The 15467-nt window shown below is 34.0% G+C and overlaps 1 protein-coding gene across 27 annotated transcripts in view; it reads left to right on the top strand.

The window, feature by feature from the left end:
* The first annotated feature begins 1405 nt into the window (after positions 1-1405).
* The window catches only part of dnajc6 (DnaJ (Hsp40) homolog, subfamily C, member 6), a 69634-nt gene continuing 55572 nt past the window's right edge, over positions 1406-15467 (top strand). For 10 of the 27 annotated variants that reach the window (XM_073954278.1, XM_073954275.1, XM_073954269.1 and 7 more), the window contains exon 1: positions 13791-14151. In XM_073954278.1, coding sequence (XP_073810379.1) covers positions 13953-14151 — 199 coding nt within the window. In that variant the 5' untranslated portion in view covers positions 13791-13952. Of the gene's footprint in view, positions 1440-5911; positions 6083-6350; positions 6399-13790; positions 14152-15467 lie in introns of those variants that run through there. The other 17 variants (XM_073954289.1, XM_073954287.1, XM_073954284.1 and 14 more) reach the window with 4 other exon arrangements.

Below are 15467 nucleotides of genomic sequence, written 5' to 3'. Positions count from 1 at the left end.
AAATAAAATGAGAGAAATTATTTTAGTTATACAAAATATAAACATATTAAAAAATAGGTAAGATGATAATAATAACAAAAAAAAAAAAACAATTGAATATTACATAATGATTCATATGTTTTTTTTTTTTACTTTTCTGTTACTACTGTTACAAAGTGTAGTTTAATCTCCTTAATAAATGTTAAAAATTTGGTTTTATTTTTTTCTTATTTTTTATTATATTTTTTTGTTTTTTTATTGTACATTATAAAGGAAACGGAAAGACAAAAATAACACATTTTTGGAAAAAAATATAACAAAAAACAAAAAAAACAGAACAGAACAGAAGGGGTATATACATCACACATTAAAGAAAAAAATCATATAATTTATAAATTTCAGTTGTTTTTAAAGCCTTTTTTGTAAAAGAGTTAGAAACAGTTTTAAAGTAATACTGCATTTCAGTAACATATAAAAAAGGTTTTTGGTTTGAAAATTTACATTAATGCATATAAAATTTTGTTAATCAGATAAGAAGATAAAAATATATATATATATTTTCTTATATTGTATACAAAAACAAATCTCTTTTCTTTCAACGCTGGTTTAAAGCAAATATTCTGCTTGTTTAACTCAAATGGCCATTTATTCAATTATAAATAATTTCTTAATCGATTCAATATTCCCATCCCCCTAAAGAATTTGCTGTTGTATTTAAAGCCATACCATCTGGAGTTATTACAATTTGGTTTTATTGCTATATTTTGTCGGCAAAGTCTTACGTAAAGCGACGTCATAGTTGAGCTGTTGTTTTGAGGGTTGTCCTCTGGGGGGCGGGCCTCGAGGTGATTTGTTAAGATGTTTGCGAATCCTACTACGCCAAAGGATAAGCTCATGAATATCAATCAGAACGCTTATGGGCTACGTCAACAAAATCTACTTAATATTCATGAGCAAAAGCCTCCGCCATAGTAGCGCACGCCATCTGCGCCTGTAGTCGGTGAATCAAGGAAGTCCTGAAGCACAACATAATAAGGAGATGAGATTCAGCAAAAATAAAATAAAAATCCTATCGTATATAAATGAAGTTAAATCAGACCGCATAACATCACTAAAATAAAACGACAACTAATGATAGATTTGAGTGTTTATAAAATCTGCTCCGTGATTTCCTAAAAAAAGGTTGCGTGGAGAAAAGAAACATTTACAAAATAAAAATAATGTATATGCATTTAACTAACTTGGAACGAATGGATGCTGTGTTGCTTATTTGATTGGATGATGCTGAAGTAGCTGTACATCACCGCTTCTAGGATCTGCTCGTGCTCTGGTTCAAAACGCAGCGCGATTCGCTGGGAAATGCGCCAGTCTGACCTTTGACAGCTCGCGAATGACAAATGAAAGGTCAGCGTTTCTGACATCAGCTGGGCATCGGAGAATGAGAGACAGTGCATCGAAAGGTAGGAAGAAAACGCTGTTTCTAAACATCAGCACATAATCTTTATTTTTAGTAGCCGTCAGTACTCGTCCAGCACTGAATGAAACACCTTCGATCTTCCGTAGAGACATGTTATTAATATATAAACCGTCGTGATGTCATAATGAATCGCGAGCTTGGATTTTTTTTATCCTTGTCTGCATTGCTAAATATGTATTAGGTGATATAGAGGCATGTGTGTTTTTGTTTTGGTGCGCGTTTCATCATGTCAACATCATAATGTCGCGTTTGGGCATTTTAATATGACGGCAGGCCTGTTTTTATGAAGGAATAAGCTTGAGTCACGACCAAGCAAAGCAGATCAGCTGATCAACCGCGTTTCTAGACGCAGGCTTCGAAGATGAGGATGGTTTGGTAATCCTCGTCGCTTACTGCCGCTGTATACTCTGATAAAGTGGGATTTTTTAATAGGAAATAGACGGTGGACATCATCTTAAACTGGTATTTTTAAATGATTTTTACCTGGTGTAAGACTGTCATTAACAGGAGCAGACTGCTCATTTTGCTTGAGCTACTGAGACCCAAAATACAGCTTGAGCTTTTTAAGCTGTTAGCCTGTTATGATTGTGTGTTATTGTTGGTTAAAAAAAAAAAAAAAAAGCTACAAACCAGCTTTATGTTAAAAAACACAATCTTTGGCAGTACAAATGAGCACAACATGGGTTAACACGTCTCATTTACTACACAGAAATTATAGCCTACTTAATGCAGGCACAAATCTTTATGAAAAAAAATCATTCAGCATTATATTGTGTTTAAAAACGTATTTTGACCTGTACTTATTAAAATATAAAACACTTATAACTAACCAAATTAAATCTAGTTATATTTAACATGATTACAAATTCCTTGTTGACAAAAAAATCTAACATTTAACATTTTAAAATTATAATTAATTAGAGTTAGAAACAAACGATTGATTTTCTAAATATGCTAATAAACAGTTTGTTTTCTGTAAATCATGGAAAAAATTATAGCCGTTACTTTGTGGGAAATTTTTTAAAATAATTTTTAGTTTCAATGCTTGCAAAACCTTTAATCTTTTACCCATGCCATGAATATAATAAAAATTATAATCATTTAAAAATACAATAATAAATATCATTTATTATTTTTTCATTTTCCCTTCCAGCTTATTTATTCATGCCCTTTCAGCTGGAACCCGTCTCTGGGAAACATCCATACACACTCATTCACACTCATACACTACGGACAATTTAACCTACCCAATTCACCTGTACCGCATGTCTTTGGACTGTGGGGGAAACCGTAGCACCCGAAGGAAACCTACGCGAATGCAGAGAGAACATGCAAACTCCACACAGAAATGGTAACTGACCCAGTCAAGCCTCGAACCAGCGACCTTCTTGCTGTGAGGCGACAACACTATCTATCTATCTATATATATATATATATATATATATATATATATATATATATATATATATATATATATATATATATATATATATATATATATACACACACACAAACTACCGGTAAAAAGTTTGCTATCAGTTTTTTTTTTTTTCAGAAAATTAATCTGTTCATTAAGGCAGTATTTATTAAATATATATATTTTTCAATTGTTAAATATCTATACAAATTTTAAGTAACTGCTTTCATATTGCATGTAGTTTTTATTACTCCAGTCACCATTGCTTTTATTACTATTACCATTAATATTAATAATAGAAACAAAAGTAACAATAATTATTATAACTAGTATTAGAGTGATTTCTGAAGGATCATGTGACTCTGAAGACTGGAGTAATCAAGATGAAAAATCATCATTAAAATCACTGGAATAAATTATTGAATTATAAACTACTTTTGAACAATTTTTATAGTGCAATAATATTTCATAGTTTTACAATTTGTACTGTATTTTGATTAAGTAAACGCAGCCTTGGTGAACAGGAAAAGCTTATTTTAAAAACATAAAAAAAATCCTACTGACCCCAAACATTTGACCGCTAAAGTATATATATGTATATATTAAATGGGTAAACTCATGAAAATATATAAATCAAATAATTTACCTGGTGTTTCTTTGTGTAATCCTAATTTGATCCACTGACATTGATAAGCAATCATTAAATCTGCTCTTCATCTAGAATGGATGAGGCAAATAAATGGCAAATATTTGACCTCATTCTGATCCATGCATTTCTTTACAGCTGTTAATAATACAAAAAATCCCTGTGACAAAAAAAAAATTAAATAAAAGAAATGCTGTGCTGTTATTGCTTTTAATGTATCATCTCTGAAAAGCACAAGGGTCGTTTATGACTCTATGAAAGGTTATGGGAAATCCCTTGCATTTTCATTGAGCTTTTTGGAAGGGTGCACTGCCTGCCTCTGTTGCCATGGAAGCAATGTTGCATGAGCTCAGTTCTACATAAGAATGGTACTTGTGACAGATGATGTCACATATCATTGAGCTAAATGTGACAGTTATGAGCTCATTTTATGTATTGCCAACTGAACAGAGATGTCAGTTAAAATAAGTGAACGCAACCTAAATATCTTCGTTTTAAAAAGCCACTACCGTTAAGGCCTGTCACAATAATCAATATATCGACTTATCGCACAATACCTAAACATTACCTCAATAATGTTTGCTAATGCAATATATATCGTCCATACATAAAAAAAATTAAAAAATTCTAGCCACATTTCAGCTGATTGTGCAACATCTCTATCTCTATTTGAGCTGTCAGTGTCAGTATGGTTAAAAAACACTTTAAATTACCATAGTTTATTTTTATGTGGGTGCCTGATGATTGAAAATAGATCTGTTATTATTTTCTAGTTCTTTTCACCTTTGTTAACATTTATTATTATTATTTATTTTGTTTAGGATATGTGTTTTCACATTTTGATTCCATTATCTAATTATTAAATAGGTAAAATGACCATAAATACATAAAATATTCTTAAGAATAAAATATTATGCGTTCTTTTGAAGAGTTTACATGCATTATGATGCTTTTATAGTGTCAAAAATGGTCTTAAAATGACAATAATATCATTTACCGCAGTAAGTTTAGGTTCTATATATCATAACACAAAAAATAGATATCGTGACAGGCCTACTGCCGTTTATGTTTTATTGCTAAAAATCAATCTAAGCTATGAATCCAAGTCAAGTACACTGTGTTCAGCCAACATATATGTAAGCATTGTCATACTGTAAAAAATCAGTTAACCGTTTTCCATAACTTGTGTTATGAGACCTTGATCTCTGATAACATTTGATGATGAAATGTTTAACAAATTCACTTTTATGAACCTTTTCATTCATTCATTCATTCATTCATTTTCTTTTGGGCTTAGTCCCATTAGTAATCTGGGGTGGCCAAAGCGGAACAAACCACCAACTTATCCAGCATGTTTTTAAGCAGCGGATGCCCTTCTAGCTGCATCCCATTACTGGGAAACACCCATACACTTTATTCACACACATACACTACGGACAATTTTAGCTCACCCAATTCACCTATAGCGAATGTCTTTGGACTTGTGGGGGAAACCGCAGTACCCGGAGGAAACCCACGCTAACACGGGGTGAACATGCAAACTCCACACAGAAATGCCAACTGACCCGGCCGATGCTTGAACCAGCGACCTTCTTGATGCGAGGCGGGAGCGCTACCCACTGCGCTACCGTGCTGCCCTATAAATATAAATGTAATATATTAATATATATTAATAATTTAATATACATTTCTTGGTTAGTATAGTGTATAGAGTAGGGGTGTAACCTCGGTGTCCTGGCCAAATTCCAAAACCATCATGGCGTCCCAATCATCTCCATCCACCAAATTGGCTCTATCACTGTCTCTCCACTCCACCAATAGCTGGTGTGTGGTGAGCACACTGGCGCTGTTGTCCTGTGGTTGCCGTCACATCATCCAAGTGCTGTATAGCGCTTTGGGTGCATGGCCTGTATAATGCGCTATATAAATACACATTACATTACATAGTGTAAATTAAAGTGCAGAATCAGGTTATGAGCTGCCAGTGGCTTTTATAAATAGATTAGTAGTACTAAATAAATGATTTCTTATACAGTATATTGTTTCAAAGTATAAATAAAATATCAGTTTGTCACTTTGTTGAATGGCAAAGTTAAATGTTTAACATCAGAAGTTTTCAGAGCAGAGATTTACAGTCCTGATGTATATGATATTAGAAATAATAAACGGAAAACTATAAATGACAAGCTACCAGTATCTGTTAAATAATCATTTCTACACAATTCTAAACTACTAGATCAGCACAGAGATAAGATTGTGTAATGATTTTTTTTTACTCGTGTAACATTGTCAGTGACAGATTATGACACATTTACAAGTTGCAGACCTTAAAATGATCACAAGGTGTGTTAAAAAGCAACCCTGTGTGAGTGTAACATTAACTCATAGACAAGCCTTATACAAGCCACTCTTCAGCACAAGCTTTTGAACAAAACAACAGTTTTACTTGTGTATGTACATTTCCTGAGGTGTATTCTGCATTGATTGCTGTTGTAGTAGTGCTGTCTTACTTAATATATAATATTATGCGCACCATTTTACCAGCTGCTGATGTTATTTAATGGTAGGTTTACATTAATAAAGATATATGTATTTGTTTTAGAGTACTTTTGTTAATGGGAAAGTTTACCCATAACTGTAAATTGTCATAATTTACTTCTCCCTTCACTTGTTACAAACTTGTTTTATTTTCTTTCTTCTGTTGAATAAAAAAGAATATGTTTTGAAGAAAGCTGAAAACCTGTAACCATTGACTTCCATAGTAATTTTTACTGTAGGTGTCAATAGTTATATGTTTATAGCTTCTCAAAAATGTCTTTTGTTTTTAACAGGAAAAGGGAAATAACAAAGGTTTGTAACCACTAGAAGGTGAGTAAATGGTAAGTAAATTTTCATTTTGGGGTGAAATATAACTTAAATTGTTGCAAAAGAGGCGAGGCAGGGGCGCAGTAGGTAGTGCTGTCGCCTCACAGCAAGAAGGTCGCTGGGTCGCTGGTTCGAACCTCGGCTCAGTTGGCGTTTCTGTGTGGAGTTTGCATGTTCTCCCTGGCTTCGCGTGGGTTTCCTCCGGGTGCTCTGGTTTCCCCCACAGTCCAAAGACATGCGGTACAGGTGAATTGGGTAGGCTAAATTGTCCATAGTGTATGAGTGTGTGTGAATGTGTGTGTGTGTGTAGATGTTTCCCAGAGATGGGTTGCGGCTGGAAGGGCATCTGCTGCGTAAAAACTTGCTGGATAAGTTGGCGGTTACTTCCGCTGTGGCGACCCCGGATTAATAAAGGGAAAAGCCGACAAGAAAATGAATGTTGCAACCTACCAGATCCTTGGTCTAGGACACATTTAATCCAAGTAAACACGAGTCAACAGAAACAAAATCCTGCAAATTATTTTGAATAATGAAAAAAATACAACTAACTAAAAATTTACAAAGAGAACAAACTATAATTTAAGCATAGTCTGCTTTTTTATTAAAGCTTCAAACGTATTCAGTCATAAGCAGTGAGTGATTTTTTTTGTCCTCTTCAGTTGTTAAATTATTATTTATTAATAATAAGCACTGTCATGTTAGGAATATACCTGCTGTCACTTTAAGGGCTCTGATTTAATGATCTAGGCACAAAATCTAAAGTGCATCGCACAAACGCATTAAGGGCGTGTCCGAATCTACTTTTGATATTTTAGGGACAATAAAAAATGCTCTGTGCCCTTGCGCATGGTCTAACCGGGTTGTGCTTATTTTAGTGCTTAGTCTCATCTCACATACCTTTTTAAGAGTCAGTTGTGCCATGCCATGCCGGAATTGCTATTTGCAAGTTGTTCTTTCAACAGTTAAACAGACCATCTGCAGCGCGAGGATAAAGAATGATCCTCTTCCATTTGGCCCCTTTACTTTCTCTTTACTTTACTTCTACTCAGTACTTTACTCCTTTACTTTCATGGATAAGGAATTGGTGTTTTACGCACCCCACTGAAGACATCCATTAGCCTACTTTTTTAATTTCGTATGTTAAGCACAAAGATTTGTTTCAAAAATATTTCTAAATTCAATTCTAATTTCCAGCAAACAAATAAATAAACAATAATAACGAAGTGTGCTCAAAAATCTGAGTTACAGTTCATCCAAACACACGTCCTATTCTTATGCCCCATGGTGATGCAGACACCTCCAAATCCAAACTTGTGGACAAATTTATACTTGTTTTAATTAAAGCAAATATAAATATGCATATGATAAATATCACGTTTATTAATAATAATGATAATAATAATAATATACAAATGCAAATTGTCATGAATAAACTGAAAAAGCCCCCGTGATCAAGACGGCATGGAGGCTGTGGTTTTTATATTTATTTACAAAAATAATAATTTTTGTAACATTTTAATCCTTTAATTGTTTTCATACGTAAAGATATTTATGCATTGCTGTACATCCTGTTTGTATTAAGCAATGTGTTTAATGTTTGGACCCAGACAGGCGCATAACTAACGTGCTCTGCAGTTTACTTTAAGCCAAACGTGAAAATTACTGTTGCGCTGGAGTGAAAATAGCAACAAATCCCAACAAACACAGCTTGCGCCTTTTTGCGGCAGGTGTATGAAAGGGCCCTTAGAGACACAAAGAGCCGATTTACTGTTTTACATTTAAATGATTTACATTTATTTGTTACATAACAAACAAGAGATTATGTGAAAAATCAGTAATTGTGTTTTGATGAAAAGATTTTAAAATGAAAAGATTTTACATGTGTCTGCTCAGTCTCCAAGTCAGAGCGCAAGCACCAAACAGCACAAGTTCTCTTTTGCACTTTTAAAAACATAAATAAATCGAATACAATTCAATTAACCGAGCATGTCGCTTTAAAAGCCATGTTGCTTGATTTTACTGAATTGTTGTTGTTTTTTTGCGTACGAATGCTGACTGCTGGAAAGGGATATGATGCAACAATTTTATTTTCGTTATTTATTTTTTATAATCCTTGGAGGCCAAAATTCAAATTCAATTGTACATCCCTGTCAGTCGTCAAAAAGCTTAATTTTCTTCCAAAACAAGACGCTGTCTCTGTGTGAACAGAAAACCAAATTGTAAAAAAAACATGTGTTAAGGTGTGAGTGGTGTAACAATATACAATAATTTCCACAATAAAATTCTCCCTCAATAAAATTATTACAAAATGTTTGATAAAAGTTCCTACCTGTAATATTAGGAAAAACGAATACTATGGAAGTCAATGGCTACAGGTTTCCAGCAGATTCAAAATATATTTTTTATGTTCAAAAGAAGAAAGAAAGTCAAACTGGTTTGAAACAAGTGAAGGTTGAGTATAGATGAAGACAATTTTCAGTTTTGGGCGAACTATCTATTTAAAGAAGTAGTGGAACATATTCTGTAATTGCTTTTTTGACATTTAAAAAATAGATTAAATTAACAACTGTCTACAAAAAAAACTAAAGATTATTATTTTTTTAATTAAAAATAATAAATATCTGTCTTATGTTGTGTGAGCTAAATCTAAATCAAGTAATATATATAAACTATTAATGGTGATAATGTTTTGAACCAAAAATCTGATATTGCAATTTTTTTTTGCGCTAAATATTCCGATGTGAATACAATTTGATTTGAATTGATTTGTTTTGATTTGCTTTGATTTGATTTAATTTGATTTATTTTCAAACAAAAATATCATACATGAAATATCTTTAACAAAAAATACTTTTCAATATGGTTGAAACTGGAGCGAGATGAAGCACAAGCTTATTATTGTCTCTGCTTTTTACATAAGACAAATTTTATCCTTTTGGCATCTTTGATATAATATATGTTTGATTCCATTTGTACATTTACATGTTGCATAACACAAAAATAGACCCAAAAATGCATGTTAACTGAAATTTCATCAATTTTACCTTTCTCATTTTATCTTTTTTCAATCACCTTTATCATTATATTCCTTTAATAATATATATTTATACAGGAATGCTTCACAAGAACGTTTGAGTGGCACTATTTGACGGTTTTCTGATGAGTCTTAATTCAGGTACAGAAATTGAAAGATCAAAATGCACAAATTGAGAAAACATTTATTTTTACATAAATTGTATATAAATCCCATATGAAAACAGTATTTGGCTTCTGGTCAACTATAATACAGACTCAACATTGCATACAGTATCTTGCGATGTGACTATTTCGGATGCGCACAATGCGATATCGATGCTGCAACGATATATAGTGCAGCCAAACTCTCAGCCCTAGTAAAAGGTGTTTTCAAATCCATGTGGATTATTGTAGATGCAGCCTGATAGATTTTTAAGGCAGAGATGTCCTCAAGCTGATCCATGGTCATTTTCATAGATTTTTTTCTAGCGCAAATAGTAAGTGAATGAATTGGAGTTTGCGCTAAATTGTTAATTGATGGCAGATTGCAACCCGAGCGGTTTTCTCAGTGACACTTCCTACATGCTGTGTTCTCAGTCTCTGTCTTCTCAAAGGGTTGCCCAGACTCCAGCTCTCTTAAGAGAAAGCATGCAGCCCGAATGGCTGCCAAGCAAAAGGGGCTGCATGATGGGAAGCATCAAGTAGCTCAATTAGAGATAAATCATCCCTCCAAAGAGGAAGTCTGGGATGGCCTGACTTCCACTGGCAAAGGCCTGAACACTATATCAGGGTTACCCTTAGACTATAAAGCCATTAAAGTGTATTTTGTAGGCAACATAAACAATGCAAAGCCACACAATATCACAGCCTTTATTTAGCACTTCAGTCCACGGATAGAGGCGAGACAAATCTTGTACTAAACAGAACTAAGCTGTTTTTGTTTTCTTTACTGGAAAAGAGAGATGTAACTTTTACAGGCTAATTATTCATGTCATCATGTGTTGTTATGTTTCAATGTATTTTAATTATGAGAGGAATTTTGTTGTAAAAATAGTAAAAAAAAAGTGAAATGTTGCCAATATGTTTGTATGAAAATGTTCTTTTTTTTATATTGTTGAGCATGTACACTCAAAAAACGATTACTGCTGCTTGTTCAAACTACCTGTTTAAAATGATCTGAAACAACACAATTCTTGTCATTTCTTTAGCCAGTTTATTTGTTTTATGTTCAATCCACTTAAATTAGTAAACCATTAAGTTAACTTAAACATTTTGTGTTGAGGCTACATGAAGGAATTGTGTTGGTCCGACTACCTGGTTAGGGGATTTGTTGTTCCCAGCATGCTTTGCATGGGATTGAATTGAGAGAGGGAAATGTTGCCAATAAAAGTAATCTTGGGTGTTTCAAGTTAATAGAAAGACTTGATAGAGTTTAATCATCACTTTAGTTTGAAGAGGAGAGTTTCATGTAATGCTTTGAGTTTTGAAAGTACCACCTTGTAGAAAATTTGAGATTACCTCTGAGCAATAACTGTCCTAAAATTAGTTCTGAGATCAGTCTCAATCAACTGTATATGTAACACATGAAATATGCTTAAAATAGTGCTGCTTTTAGTTTATTTAGGATAACTTTAAATACAACTTCAAAACTTCAAAATGTACGACTCGTAATAGACATGATAATATAAAACGTTTGAGATTAAGTTAAATAAAAATACAAATGTATTTAAACTTTTATTTGATAAAATCATGTTAGTGGGTGACGCAGTGGTGCAATAGCTGTCGCCTCACAGCAAGAAGGTCGCTGGTTCGAGCCTCGGCTGGGTCAGTTGGCATTTCTGTGTGGAGTTTGCATGTTCTCCCTGCGTTCGCATGGGTTTACTCCGGGTGCTCCGGTTTCCCCCACAGTGCAAAGACATGCGCTATAGGTGAATTGGGTAGGTTAAATTGTCCGTAGTGTATGAGTGTGTGTGTGTGTATAGATGTGAAACATATGCTGGATAAGTTGGCTGTCCATTCTGCTGTGGCGACCCCAGATGAATAAATGGACTGAGCTGAATAGAAAATGAATGAATGAAAATCATGTTGGAGCAACTCAGTTGCATTTAATTGTGTAAATATTGTTTTTTTAGTTGGTGCTAAACCAATTTACTTGGATGAAAATTCTGCCCTCAATTAAATCGAGCTCATCTAATGAGTTAATTTTTTGAGTGTACACTTACACTCTTAAATTCTGTTTTGTTTGTTTACTTATTATTAACAATGTTGTGAGATTGAAATATTCATTTATTTCCTTTTTTCATTCATAATGTGACATTAACTTATTAATTTGGAAATTCCTGTTTTTCTCAATGATGAGATTATCATAATACAGTATTTTCATTCATCAGTAAGAAGAGCCCATGTAAGAGCCTTTTTTATAATGTGACATTCATTTATTAATTTAGAAATTTGGAAGATTTTTTTTTCTCAATGATGAGATTATTGTAATACAGCAATTTAATAGTCATTTAAAAGAGCTTTTAATAGACAATACTTACTGCTAGGGCTGTGCGATTCAGGGAAATTATTATTTTTTTATTAATTTTTTTAACAGATATCACGATTTCAATTTGATTTGCGATTTGTTGTGTACTCAAGCTTCAGCTCAATATTCTGTATTGTAGCTTCGTACTGCTAGAATGCAGCGAGTGTTAGTTAAAAAAGGAACTGAAAAGATGAACTCACTTAAACATTTATTTAAATTTGTTTTTAAATATTCAGAAATTAAACAGTTGTGTTTCTCTAGAGCAAACAGTAAATACATATAAAATGACCTTACCTTTCTGTAAACAAGTTGAACTCAAATTAGGTAGATAGTGTAACTCATTTTATAAACAAAAAAAAAATAATAATAAAAATACAGAACACTCAGCAAACTAACATGGCTGAAACAACTCTGAAATTGTACTTTGCTGTTGCTTGCTACAGATCGAGTGTCACTGGCAATACTTTCAGTTGACTTTTTAACAAGACATTCCTCATATCACCTCAAAGCCTGTGGTACTTTTTTATGTGCTGAATTGTTATGTTGCAGCAATTCTACGACAGCTCCTACAAATCACCTGTTTTTGTTTGGTGTCTGTGACTTTGAAACCAAAATATTTCAATATTCCCAATTTCCTGTTTTTCTTTGATATTCGTCTATTAATGCTTCTGAAGCAACAAATGCTATATCATCCCACTTGTCTGCTCTTTTTGTCGCTTTTGTTTGTTTGTTTTTTAATTGTGGGCGTTCCGCATAGTTCGGTTGAGCAATTCTGATTGGGCAGAACGAAAGTGTGCTCACTCAATTGACTATCACACACACATTTGCTCTGGGCAGGGGAAGTTAAATAATATATGAAGAGTTTAGGTGCAAAACCCTAAATGCCATCTGACATTTTCCTTTGAAATAAGCATTTTTATCAGGTTCTTGTGTGTATGTTCTGTAATATCACTTTTATGGCAAAGAAGTCCTTTTCCTGATCTTTAAAGTGAAAAATATCAGCATAAACAAAGGAGGCTGAGAAAATGTACATTTTTGATGGAAATTTTAGACAGCACTTAGAGGCTTTTGCATCTGAACTCTTCATATGTAGTTCATATCGCAGCCTCTTGTGATTAGGTAATTACAACATTTCAAATCGCGATTACGATTTTATTTCAATCATCGCACAGCCCTACTTACTGCTTATTTTCTACAAGTGCACTTCAAGTGTTTTCATCTTATTTTATGAGCAATTCTGGAGATTTCTGGGACTGCACATGGTAAAGGGGGAACAATATGGTCAATGTCCTTTGTCATATATTTTTCATTCTCATTTTTTATTTGTGAGAATATGCATTTAAAAATTTTTTATTTTAGATTTGATGCATTTTATTTTATTGTAATAAGGTATCTTCTTCCAAATTAAACACTTATTAAAATTAAATATAATAACAGATTAATACAAATATTATTCAAAAACTATTTGACATACAGGGGAATTTCAATTTACTTATTTAAAAAAAAAAGCTGAATCAACACAGTTCTTGAGATTTCATTGGGACAACTTAATTTGTTTATGTTCAATCTACATAAATTTGTTAAAATTGTTAAGTTAACCTTATAATTTGTGTTGGGACAACATGAATAAATTGTGTGGAACCCTGCAGTTTTTACAGTGTAGCTAAAATGCATTAAAAACTTGTGTTTACCATACACATCTATCAAGATATATATATAAAGATTTTTTTTCAACAAATGTATCTCATTGTAATAATGAGCTGTAAAGCAGGCAGTGGGCGCAGAGTGTGATGTTGACTGGCCGCATTGATTGGCTGCTGGCTCGGTGTGTGTGTGCAGCGTAGTAAATGCGGCTCTTGATGACACACCGCCCTCTTCTCTCCTGCAGCTCGCGGCCGTATGAAGCGGCCCTGCCTGCTTGGAAACACATTATTCCCCCCTGCGAGCCGTCCGGCGGAACATGTGCATTCCCATAGTCTCTTGAAATCGTCGTTGTCGCACGTCTATGTGATTCTCAGTTGTGCTCATGAGCCTGCTAGGTGGCTACAAGAAAAAGAGCAGTTACGATGGCTACGAATCTTTGCAGCTGGTCGATAGCAGCGGAGACTTCAGTACCGGGGGACGAAGCGGCGGCGGAGGCGGAGGCGGTTTGACGGCGGTGACCCTCGGCAGCGTCAAGACAGGCCCCGCGCGACAGGACGACTACAGCACCATGGACAGCTCAGGTAGGAAAACCCGCTCCAGGCCGCCGACGCGCATTAAACCGCCGGTGCTTTATTTGTTGTGAAGTCGTGCTGGTTTCCTGAAGGATTCCTTGGTGGAGTGGATTAATGATAGTCGTCGATATCCGCCGGAAGCATGTGTTTGTGTCGTTTGTTCGTGTGCTGCTGCTGCTGCTGTGTCATGACAATTGATCAAAGTCATAGCTGGCGTGCAGGAGGCTAAACTGACAGATGAATTATTGAAATGAGAGGATTGCTAAGTAGATATATGTGTGTGTGGGATGTAGGCCATGTATGCTGATGGCTCGTGCATTGATGTGCTATGCAGTACCATCCTTAAGGGATTGTTTTAGCATGCATTGTGTTTTGTTGGGTGCAGATTCATATGGATTAGGATTGGATCAGCTAAAGCAGAGTTTGGTTTGTCTCTAGGTATTAGGTTTGATGCTGTTTTACTGCAGTGATCTTGGATGAACAGTGGCCTTCAGGTGTGAGACATGAGTAAGAGCTAGTGTAAGGGCTTTTTTTCGTCCCAGTGGTGTCTGCTTCGTTCTGGTGTTTTTTTAGATGTGTGAGAGAAAGTTAATATGGCATAATCAGAAAAGTAAAGAATTGTAGTTTGATATATTTTCCTAAACAGCTCTATATATCATTAAATTAGATAACACAGACATTACACTGTCTTGAAGAAAGTTTACTGCCTAATATATCAGTTTATGAAACGTATAAAATATTTTATTAATGATTAATGGTTTTGGTAATGTTAGTGTTTATTATTTAATAACATTAACTAATATTAACCAATGGAGCTTACTGCAAAGTGTTATCAGTCTAGCCTTTGTTAAAACTGCATACATAAAGTTATAAGCCAAAGAAAGAAAACATACTCTTTACAATATAACTGAACATTAAAATTATATTAAAGTTAAAGGATTGTGGTTTGATTTACAATTACAGTCAGAATTATTAGCCCATCTTTTTTTTTTTTTTTTTGGATTCTTTAAAATATTTCTAAATTGGCTAAATTGTCCATAGTGTATGAGTGTGTATGGATGTTTCACAGAGATGGGTTGCGGCTGGAAGGGCATACGCTGTGTAAAATGTGTGCTGGATAAGTTGATAGTTCGTTCCGCCGTGGCGACCACGGATTAAAAAAGGAACTAAGCCAAAAAGACAATGAATGAATGTCTGATAATATTTTTTCTTCTGAAAAAAAGTCTTCTTAGTTTTAATTCAGCTAGAAAAAAAACAGTTATACATTTTTTAAAAAGCATTTTAGGGACAAAATTATTAGCCCCTTTAACCTATTTTATTATTCG

The sequence above is a fragment of the Danio rerio genome, chromosome 6, assembly GCF_049306965.1.
Source record: "Danio rerio strain Tuebingen ecotype United States chromosome 6, GRCz12tu, whole genome shotgun sequence".
NCBI lineage: Eukaryota > Metazoa > Chordata > Actinopteri > Cypriniformes > Danionidae > Danio > Danio rerio.
Note: the sequence above shows the minus strand (reverse complement) of the source record. Positions and strands in the feature narration are given on the sequence as shown.